The sequence below is a fragment of the Tenrec ecaudatus genome, chromosome 12 (assembly GCF_050624435.1).
Source record: "Tenrec ecaudatus isolate mTenEca1 chromosome 12, mTenEca1.hap1, whole genome shotgun sequence".
Taxonomy (NCBI): Eukaryota; Metazoa; Chordata; class Mammalia; order Afrosoricida; family Tenrecidae; genus Tenrec; species Tenrec ecaudatus.
Genome location: NC_134541.1, coordinates 129,731,777 through 129,743,314, shown reverse-complemented (window position 1 = coordinate 129,743,314; position 11,538 = coordinate 129,731,777). Strand labels below are relative to the sequence as shown.

At 51.8% G+C, this 11,538-nt stretch overlaps 1 protein-coding gene across 1 annotated transcript; it reads left to right on the top strand.

Moving 5' to 3' along the window:
• Window positions 1–632: 632 nt before the first annotated feature.
• On the top strand, window positions 633–2,908 carry LOC142422938 (2-acylglycerol O-acyltransferase 3-like). Its single transcript, XM_075528145.1, has 7 exons — window positions 633–705; window positions 837–944; window positions 1,044–1,114; window positions 1,284–1,488; window positions 1,766–1,940; window positions 2,460–2,662; window positions 2,754–2,908. The coding sequence occupies exons 1-7, from the start codon at window positions 633–635 to the stop codon at window positions 2,906–2,908; spliced, it is 990 nt and encodes a 329-aa protein (XP_075384260.1).
• The last annotated feature ends 8,630 nt before the right edge of the window (window positions 2,909–11,538 follow it).

Below are 11,538 nucleotides of genomic sequence, written 5' to 3'. Positions count from 1 at the left end.
AAATAAAGAAGGGTAACCAGGCAAGCACACTCATTATGTGTGTGTGTCTGTGTGTGTGTGTGCGCGCGCGCGCGCGCGCGCGCGCGCAGGCCAGTACCACATCAGGTTCAGGTCAGTACCAGGCCGCACTCCAGCACCTGGCCCCTATGGCCTGGACCCTCACTGCGACTTGCAAACAGGTCTAGGTTCAGACAGGCTGAGGAGGAATCATCTCTCTGGGATTTGTGTGCCCACCCATCCATACACACACACCTGGCCCTGCTGGGGCACACTGGGTAAGTTCCAATGCCCCTTCGCCACACCAATCTCTCCAGCACCCAGGGACTGCCCCTCACTCGAACACGCCTTCCCAGGCCCTGCCCAGGGGCCAGGCTAGACCACTGATAGGGAGAAGTTCAAATATCAGTTCCAGGGAGGAGTCAGTAGCCTTCTGTCCTCCTGTCCACGAATCTCAGGGCCACAGCCACTCGCCAACTCACAGGCACAGGGAAAGCCAGGCTTCCAGGCCCAGAAAACATTACCGAGGGCAAGCTTCGAAGCTCTCGCTTGCGGGCCTTATTGCACCCCGAGCCCCAAGGAAGACAGGAGGCCCTGGGATGGAGGTTTCCTCGGCTCCCACGACCACCCCCACCATGAAAACCCCAGGAAGGCGGTGGCTGGAATCAGCGTTGGTCTGGCACTATGTGACCACATTTCTTTTCATGGGTGAGCAGAATGGGAGAGGCTCGGGGGTCTGGGACTGGAGGGAGGCCACCAGTTGTCCTCACCCTACAGGCCAAGGGAGCCCGGAAGCTCTTAGGGAGCTCATTCCTCATTCCCTCTCACCTCTCACCCAGGCACCTTCTGCACCCTCCTGATCTTCCTCCTCCTCTTCACCTGGCTCTGGCCCATCTCCCTTCTCTACTTTGCCTGGCTCTACCTGGACTGGGACACACCCAACCAAGGTGAGTTTCGGACAGTGCCACCCCGACTCCAGCAAAAACTGGCAGGGCAGGAGCCTGGGAGGACTCTGACATGACAACTTCTGTGACCTGTGATCCCAGGTGGAAGATGCTCCATGTGGATTAGGAACCGGACAATTTGGAAGTACCTGAGGGATTATTTTCCTATCAAGGTGACTGGTCAGATGGCCGAGGCACAGGCAGTGGGGAGGGGGCACACGGCCATCTTCTGGACCCTCCCAGGACCTTACACTTGGAGGTCCACAGAGGTGGGGGACTAACTTTTCCCAGCGTGACGTTCCCTTTGCCTCTCTCTCCCCAATCCTGCCGGAACACCCACAGCTGGTAAAAACAGCCGAGTTGCCCCCGGACCGCAATTACGTGATGGGAGTGCAACCTCACGGGATCATGGGCTTCGGGTACATCTGCAACTTCTGCACAGAAACCAACGCCTTCTCCCAGCAGTTCCCTGGGCTCCGGCCCTTCCTGGCCACTTTGGCAGGTGTCTTCTGCCTCCCCATCTACCGTGAATATGCCTTGAGTACTGGTGAGCAAGAAGGAGGAGGAAGAGAAGGAGGGGGAGCCAGTGCCCAGGGCTAGTCACGCCTCCACCAGTATCACTCGCTTCATGTGCTTTTAGTGGATGCTGGTGATCTGGTGCAGGCATGTGGACTAGAGGCTGACACCAAATGGGATGAGTGGGTATGGGACAAAAGCAGGAGATCACCCTTCCCATAAAGTGGAGGGACTTAGGGCCCTCTGTGCTGGTGGTGACTGCTTCGTGCATCCCTACCCACAACCACCACCACCACCACCCCCGACAGGATTCGTTTCTGTGGACCGCCAGTCTCTAGACTATATCCTGTCCCAGAACCCCTGCGGCCAGCTCATGGTCATCGTCGTCGGGGGTGCACAGGAGGCCCTGTACTCGGGCCCAGGCCAGCACAGTCTTGTTCTCCTGAATCGCAAGGGCTTCGTGCGCCTTGCGCTGCGGCACGGGTGAGTGGCTCTGATGTCCCCCGGGGTCAGTGGAAGATGCTGGAGCTTTCACCTGGCTCCCGCTGAAGAGCCATACAGGCAGGGAGAGTGCCCACCTCCGCGCTGAGTGCTAACACCATGTCAAACACGGTGCGCAACCGCTGCCCACCCCACTCCATATCTGTGCATCAGAAAGAGCAAGTTGAGAGTGCCCAAAACAGGGGCCCCGGAAGTCCTGAGTTCAAGTCCCTGGCACTACCTCAGAGGCAAGCCTTTGGCCATGCTTCCTCACCTGGGGAGGAGCGCACACGCCGCCTGGCAATCATGTCATGTTGTCAAGGCGACATGAGAAAAATACCTGTTTTCAGTGCACCGTTGAGTCTCAAGAAAGGTGGCCCATTTCTGGGGGATCTTTCTTAGTGCTCAGAGGTGGACGCCCCCTTGAGTGTGACTTCACGGTCTTGGGAAGCAGCAGCTGAGAGACTCTGAGGCAGCTCAGGCACCAGCCAGCAGCCTAATGCTCCCTCCTCTCCTCCCAAGGGCCTCCCTGGTACCCATCTACTCCTTCGGAGAGAATGATATCTTCAACACCAAGACTTTTCCTGCTGACTCCTGGCAGTACCGCTGCCAGAGGACCATCCAGAAACTGGTGGGCTTTGCTCCTTGCATCTTCTTTGGCCAGAGCCTCTTCTCGGACAAATCCTGGGGCCTCATGCCTTTCCGCAGGGTGATCACCACGGTAGGTGAGTACTCATCTCCTAGGGCAAGCTGCCCTCAGCCACCTGGGCATCAGAGGGCTCTCAGCTCAGCAGCTGCCTCCCTCTCTCCCTCCAGTGGGTCGCCCCATCGACGTGCCCCAGGTCCTCCACCCCACGGAGGAAGACGTCGACCACTACCACACACTCTACTTGAAGGCCCTGGACCGGCTGTTTGAGGAGCACAAGGGGAGCTGTGGTGTCCCTGCTGATGCTCACCTCACCTTCCTCTAACCCAGACCTCGCCCTCCCTCCTCTGTCGAGTGCACAACCGGGAAAATGCCACCTCCCCTCCCTGACCTGTGGCTCCCCTCCACCTAATAAAAGCTGGTTCCCTCTCAGGATGCCAGTGTCATTCAGTCGGGTGCACGTCTGCTCAGAGCCAGCCCATTCCCAATAGAGCAAGTAGGCTCAGGCACCCCCCCATCTTCCACCTGAGCTTCTGCTTTGACTTGGGCAGTAAAACCCTGAATTCTCCTCCTAGAGAGCCTCATGCAATGGTGTGACTGTGAACAAGCCCTTCTCCCCTGACTCTGCCCCCCCCCACCATCTGTCAATGAAGCCACCTGCTTTCTGAGAGCAAATGGACACCAGGACAATATCGGGGAGGGGGGCTTGGTGGAGGGGCAGACTTTCAGGGTGAGCAGGGCTTAGGTAGGTGGGGAAGAATGGCTGGCTAAGGGACTTCCCTTGAGCAACAGGTGAACTTGGTCAGAGGTACCCCGTGAGATGGATGAGAGGCATCAATCCCACTGATAGAAAAGACAAGTGAGCTACGTAGCTGGCATTTGAGCCCACTGCCCATCCTGGGGACTAGAAGGAGCTCTATATGCACAAGGTTTCCAGCAGCTCTTTCCTTTAAAGTGCGGAGCCAATTCCTTCTTCGCTGTCTGTTCTTAGTCTGGAAGCTCCGCTGAAACCTGCTCACTTTGGGGAGACTACTGGCTTCCATCCTTTGGAAACGTTGTCAGGAAAGACCAGCCCTGAAGAAGGACCTCCCATTTGGTCAAGTGTCAGGGCAGTGACAAAGAGGAAGGCCCTCAAGGAGGTGCATGGACACAGTGGCTGCAGCCATGAGCTCAAGCAGAGGAGCCCTGGTGGGGATGTGCACCAACAGCCACACAGAAAGAGCCTTGGTGGTGTAATGGTCATGTGTGGGGCTGCTAACCACAAGGTCAGCAGTTCGAAACCACCCACCACCCAGAAGGAGAAAGAGGAGCCTGTCCACTCCTGGAAAGATTGACTGTCTCCATAACGCTCTGCAGCAGCTCTACTCTGTCCTGAAGGTTCCCTTTGAGTGGGAAGCCACTTGAGGACAATTTGGGGTTTGGTTGTGGAAACGGAATAATGATTAAGTTGGGGATGTTGGCACAAGTCTGTCCACATGTGTTTGGAGGGACACAAGTCTACCCATTCTGTGATTTACAGATCCTTACGTGGTTGTCCCACCACCACCACCCCTGACTGTACTTTGCACAGTACAACGCGTGTCATTTCAGCCATTTGTACGTGTATCATCCAGTGACCTCAGTTACTCTCACCGTTATCCAGTTCCATTTTATCATCCTTTGCAGAAACCCAGTACGCCTTACAAAATAACTGATACTCTGTGTGTGTGTGTGAGTGTGGGTGGGGGTGTAAGAGAGAGAGGTGAATGTGGGGGGAAGCATGTGCGCATGCTTTCGGTGAATGGACAGAGTCCATTGGTTTTCCATTCAACAATTCACGTGCCTTTTGCTTTGTGACATTGATTGTAAACCCACAAGGCAGCAGCACTCTTTCCACTTCCTCCCTGGTTTATCGTTTCCCTGCTCCCGTTTTTCTTGTCTTCTGAGCTTCACCTCTGGGCAAACACTGACCCTTTTTGTCTCAAAAGCTTGGCTGCTACAGTGAGTTCACCCATTTGTAGACCTGGTGCGTTTGCTCCCATTTGGAGGCCTGTCTCCCATTTCCCTGAAATACCTTTCACCTTGTTAAGTCATTGTTCTGTCTCCCATGGCGCTCTCCTTGCCTAACTCAAGCTTTCTGCGGTGTTCCTTAATTCCTGACAAGGGGTACCCAAAATTCACAATGTTCCCGATTATGAGGTTTATTAGAGAAGTCACCAGGTTACAATTCAGATGAAATGTTCTCAGGATATGATTGTTCATTCAGGACTGGTTTCTTCTTCGCCACAACCCCTTACACAGGCTCTCTCTGGCCTTTAGCATCTTGGCTCAGCTTCTGCCCTGCTCCAGCAATGTGACAAAGGTCTTTGGGGGCTGCCAATGAATGCCCAAAGGGCATGCCACTTCACTGAAAGCCTCCAACTGAAGACACTGAGCCCCAGGTCATTAGGGCAGCAAGCCAGCTCTACCCATTAAGTGCCCAGTGCCCCAACCTCCACAAACCAACCGCAGGGCCTGAAGCATTCAGTTTTACTTGCTCTGCGCTCTGGGAAGTCCTTGGCTCTGTTGTGTGCGCTGGATCCTGGTTCCGCTGTAATGGATGCTGTGTCCTTGTCACTGATATCTCCTGGATGAAGGTTCAAGACACGGGGAGCTTCTTTTCTTTTTTACCTTCTAACATTTTGTTTTCACGTAGTTGACATATCATACTATTCAATTGTTCACTCATATGAAGAAGCATTTTACAATGATAACCACATTCCTTTTAGAGCACCCCACCCCCACCTCGACCCCCATCCCTTATGGTGACTATGCCTTTAAGATGAGTTGTGCACTCACAATCCGTTCGGGTGCTCCCTCCAGTCCTCCCTCCAGATCTTCTATCTTGCTGGGAATGAGATGCCCTTGCTCCTGGTATTGAGGTCTCTTACTTTATACCCCACAGCCTGGTAATCACAACACATCCTGTTAACCAGCACTCTAGACCCAATCCTATCAGTATCTCCCCCACCTCCTCGGATAACAGACTCATTATACAGTGGTTCTCCACCTTCCTCAAGCCGTGACATTTTCATGCCGTTCCTCATGTGGTGGTGAGGCCCCCTCCCCTACACAATCAAAAATTATTTTCCTTGCTACTTCATAACTGTCATTTTGCTACTGTGATGAATCGGGCGACCCCTGAGAAAGGGTTGTTCGACTCCCAAAGGGATTGAGACCCACAGGTGGAGACCCGATGCATTAACCAAAGGTCTTTTGGTGGGTGTTCCAGAGACTGTCTAGATGAGCTACATTAAATAACGCATTGCTCCACAGTCATATTTACCGCAGGGTTTAGCTCTGTATCCCAGACTTAAATAAGAATCGATCATTGAAGGGGGAATAGGAGAGAGTGGAGCACAGCCTGGCCCACCTGGCCATGAGGATGATGTTCCTGAGTAGAGCAGCCAGTCCACAGAGAGGACAACATGGCTGGTCCCCACTATGAGAAATGATGCCCCTCAGTGGCTAAGGGCGATACAGGGGACAGCACCGGAGACACAGTGTGGGAATTGCGCCTGACCTGATCCCACCACACCGAGGCAAAGCACTGGAGGAGTGCAGCGGAACAGCAAGGGAATGGAGCAGCAAGGTCCCCAGGGAATGCTGAAGGTGGACTTTGGGGCTAGGGCATAGTGTCCCAACAGACTGGACTGGAAAACACTCCGAAAGGCCAACAAGCAATCCTTGCACTAACTACAAGCTTTTCTTTCTTGATGTGTTTTGTTTTGTTCTCTGTCAGTGGTTTCTTGTTGTTTTGTTGTCTGGTTGTATACTGTTGTTTTGTTTTCCTCTGTCTTGTTTTCGTGCATGTTATAATCTCCACAGGTCTGTTTAATAAGACAGGCTGGATGAACTATCTGGAGGAAAAACAACAGGAACGACAGTTCCGGGGGGACTTGGGATATGGGTAGGTTGGGGGGGGGGGTAAGGAAGTGGTGTTTACAAACCCAGGGACAAGGGAACAACATGGGACCCAAATTGGTGTTGAGGGGGGAGTGGCAGGCCTGGTAGGGAATGATCAAGGGTAAGGGTACATAAAGAAGAAGTATAGTTGTAACCCAGGTGGGGACGGAGCATGGTAGTGGGGCAGGAGGAAAGTCAAGGAAAATAGAAGAAAGAGCTAGGAGGCAAAGGGCATTTATAGAGGTCTAGACAAAGACATGTACATGCAAATATATATACGAGGATGGGGAAATAGATCTATGTGTCTACATTTATAGGTTTAGTATTAAGGTGGCAGAAGGACATTGGGCCTCTACTCAAGAACTCCCTCAATGCATGAACACTTTCTTCTATTAAATTGGCACTCTACGATGCTCACCCTCCCGACACAACTGCTGAAGCCAAAGAGGGTGAACAAGTAAATGTGGTGAAGAAAGCTGATGGTGCCCGGCTATCAAAAGAGATAGTGTCTGGGGTCTTAAAGGCTTGAAGGTGAACAAGCGGCCATCTAGCTCAGAAGCAACAAAGCCCACATGGAAGAAGCACACCAGCCTGTGTGATCACGAGGTGCCAAAGGGATCAGGTATAAGGCATCATCCAAAAAAAAAACCATAGTGAATGAAGGGGGAAGTGCAGAGTGGAGACCCAAAGCCCATTTGCCGGCCACTGGAGATCCCCTCACAGAGGGGTCTAGGGGGAGGAGATGAGTCAGTCAGGGTGCAATGTACCACCGATGAAGAATACAGCTTTCCTCCATTTCCTAAATGCTTCTTCTCCCCCCCCCCACCCCCAACTACCATGATACGAATTCTACCTTGCAAGTCTGGATAGAGCAGAGGATGTACACTGGTGCAGATAGGAGCTGGAGGCACAGGGAATCCAGGGTGGATGATACCTTCAGGACCAGGGGTGTGAGGGGTGATACTGGGAGAGTAGATGGTGAGTGGGTTGGAAAGAGGGAACCGATTACAGAATCTACATGTGACCTCCTCCCTGGGGGATGGACAACAGAGAAGGGGGTAAAGGGAGATGCCGGATAGGGCAAGATATGACAAAATAATAAACTATAAATTATCAAGGGCTCCTGAGAGAGAGGGGAGCAGGAAGGGAGGAGATTAAAAAAGAGGACCTGATGCAAAAGGCTCAAGTGGAGAACAAATGCTTTGAAAATGATTAGGGCAAAGAATGTATAGATGTGCTTTATACAACTGATGTATGTATATGTATGGATTATGATAAGAGTTGTATGAGCCCCTAATAAAATGTTAATGAAAAAAGAATCATTCATGGAAATGCAATGAGTGCAACTACAAGTGTATAAAATACATCCAGTGGAAGAATTTCCCCTTGTTCCTCCATGAAAATCCAGGCATTCCCATGACTTACCAGGGTCATTCTCAGGTGAGAAGTTCTGTGTTCACTTCCAGTTGGTACAGAGAAGTGCTTAGTCCTTGCATTAGTCAGCACTCCCTCTTCATCTTAAGGCAGCGCTTTCCCAGCCTCCCTAGAAAAGGCTAAGGGGCCCTGGTGGTGACGTGGTTAAGTGCTTAGTTGCTAAGGAAACCTCTGTGGTTCAATTTACCCAGCATATCTGAGGCAGATAGGTTTGGCATCCTACTTCTGTAAAGAGTGCGGCCTATGGAACCCCAAGGGGACAGATCCCCTCTGTCACACAAGGTGGCTGAGGAACTGAATCAACTCAGAGACCCAGTAAGAACAACGTCTGGCAGCCAGCAGGTGTCTTCTTGGACCAGGCATGGAGTTTGGGGGCGAGAGGAGTAGAGAAGAGCGGGCTTGACCTCTTTGCTGGCCTCTCCTGTCGCTCCTAGTACACAGTACCTTGGAACAGGAGTATAGGGCATGGGGGAAAGCTGGCGAAGTTCTCATCTGAGCTGGCCTGTCCCAACACATTCGGGTTACAGTGGATTCCTTTCCCTGAAGGCCCATTCCTGAAGTCTTCAGAGCTTGTTCTGGAAGGTGTTTTGGAGCACTCCTATGCTGCTGCTTCCTTAACCTCTGGCTCTGGTTTCTGCCCCAGCTCCACACAGGCTTTCTCTGTGGGACTCCCAGCTCCATGCCCGGGCAGCCTTGGCCTGCATTCCATGGGTAGCCACTGTTCTTCCTTCTTTCCTGCCTCACAGCACCCAGCCAGCCACAATCTCACTTTTGATTTTCTCAGTGGGGTATGCATGCATTCTCTAACAGGCTCTTGGAGTATTGAAGCCTTTGTCAATGAACCCAAGGTGAGCCTTGCCCTTTGGGGATGGGCTCATAGCACTTTCAAAGAGTGAAGAGGGAGAAGGAGGAGAAAAGAGAAAATAAAAGCAGTCCCTCTCCTTCATTTCCAAACTCTATTGTGAATTGTGCTGAGAGACTCCTCCTTGCTTTAAACATGTCTGTGTGTGGTCTGGTTTGGCCCCTTGGGAAAGTACTGAAGACAGTGAATTATTGTGTATGACGCCTCTGCATATAAGCTTTTCCATATCCACCCAATGAGTGGGTGAGACCGTACAGATGAGGGGCTTCTGGCCCACCCAAGAGACTGAATAGTTTTCTAAGAATGTACATAAGGTTCATGGAACATTTGTGGAGGATAACCATGCCAATGAGAGCTACGGAACCCTAACAAGAAGACAGGTCAGTTTTGCCATCCTGCTGTGCTTAAAAATGAGACATTTTGGGGTAGGAGAAAGGAGACACCTTATTATTAGCACCAAAAACATAGAAATGAGAAATAATCTTTGGACCTGGTTTCCCTGAGCTGGGTTCCTCCTAGACCCAGGAGACTGAGAGGTACAATACTGGAGAGAGTGAGAAATGGTTGTCAAGAAGCAGCAGCAGAAGCAGGAGAACCGAGAGACTGCCAGGAGTGTGTGGTGCACTTCTCAGGGCACAACGCAAGAAAATAGAATCCCTTTGGTTAGGAAGCTTGCTAACAGGATGAGATGTCTCTGAGCAGATGAGGGAAGTAGGTTAGTCTATCCATGGGCTTAGAGAATGAGTGTCTTCCAATTGAGGCTTCCTTGCAGTCTGTGCGGTGACTCCAGGCACATATCAGCATTGCTCAAGAATTGTGTTACAATTACTGAAGCAGGGAAGACATAAGGATGGCCCAAGAGACATAAGGAGCCAACAGCTAATAGGCAGAAAGCCAAGGAGAAGCCTGAATTGGCCCTTTGTGGGGTGGGGTGGCACCGAAAGTAGAGCACTACCTTTCCCATCCAACCACTTGTGAACCATAAAGCCAGGGTGTCATACTGGGGAATGACAGTGGCATTGGACTTAAAGCGAGAGAGGGATATTTGAGAAGCCAGGAGAGTCTGGCTGGGGAAAAATTGAGTGGGTTGAAGTAGACATATGTTACAGTGCTCCCCGTACCTGTGAGGCCATGGGGCAAGTCTATCTGAAAAGAGGCTAGATCTGGTCTGAGTTGATAGAGTAAGAAAGGAGAGGAGGCACTGGACTCCTAGCAAACACTGGGATGGATGGAGACCCCACAGCACAAACCTGAAAGGGGCAGGCAGGTCAAGGTCAGCCTTCTGTCTCTGGGAGAGACTTGCAATTTATTTGAGGGTGTTCTTGTCCTGCTGAGGAAGGGACTCTCCAGGGTCAGAAGGGAGTGACCATTATGTCCATTGAACAAGCATATGTCCCTTTGTCATCCATGAGATTGACACCCTCCCTACGGCTGTGACAGATCACAGGTAGGTGCCACCGCCCCGCCCTGTAACTGCACCCTCACCAGTCAGTCTTCTTAGGAGAGTGCCACTCTCTCCAGGAAGCCGGCCAAGATGGAGAAAACTTGTTGCTTCCTGAACTTTCCAGAGCCCCCTCTATTCCCTAGCCCAGTTGAGGTTAAAGGTCACTGGAACACATTTAACACTGGGACTTGGTTTTCTCCAAACTCCAGCTCCAAACTTACTGTCCCCATTCTATGTGACCCTCTAGGATGGGATGGATTTCCTAGATGGTCACTCTTAATGGAGTAGAAATCCTCATCTTTTTCCCACGGAGCATAGAGTGATTTGAACTGCTGATCTTGCGGTTCGCAGCCCAACACGTGACCGCTCCGTCCCTGGTGTTCCGTAATGCAGCACCCAACTTGGGCAGGAGTTGTTCAAAGGGCCTAAGGCTTCATATGAGTAAAGGTGGAAAGTCCAGGACACAGGCCTGTGACAGACAATCTCCCACCAGTTCACAAACGTGAGACCCATAGTCCACACACCACAAGGTGCAGTCCCAGGAGTTCAGCCATCTGGGCTGAGGTCCCAGGTGAGCGGTTTTCTGATGGGGAACGCAAGGACGAAGCGCACATCAATGAACCATTGCTGTTGCCTTCTATCACAGGGATTTCAGTCACATGGAAGGAATTTTAACATTCAGCTTCCCTGTTAGGCTGAGCTTGGCTGGGATAGGTCAGGCCTCACACCTTGATAATGCTGGAAGCCCTGAGAGAAAGCAGCAAGATGAAGCCTAGTGAACCCTAGGTCAAAACTCAGAGCTTGGAACCTGTCCACCAGTTCCAACCTGCACCTGCTGCCTCATCACCTAGAAAGAGGCTTCATGGATGTCTTGGTGCTGCCACAGTGACCATGTCTTGGGAGCAGAAGTAGGACAGCTAGGACACGGTTGTTGTGCCTTGGCCTGCAAACACAGGGCATCAGCTCAAAGCCACCAGCCACCCCAAAGGAGAAAGATGGAAATTCCTACTCTCATTGAGATGGACAGTCTACCCTGTTCTGTGAGGAGAAAGGGACTTATTAGAATAGGACTTGGCGTCATGGCTGTGAAGGGGGTGCATGTTTCAGGGGAGGCGTGGCACAGCAGCTGAGACTGATGATCAAACAAGGCTCAGATCAAGCCTGGCTCAAAGCCCCATACTGTGGTTGTGAATTCATGTAGCCACGTCTCTAACTTCATTTATCCTTGCCCAAGGCACATTCAAACCCAAAGCAAAGTCACTGCTGTCGAGTCGATGGCCACTCATGGGGA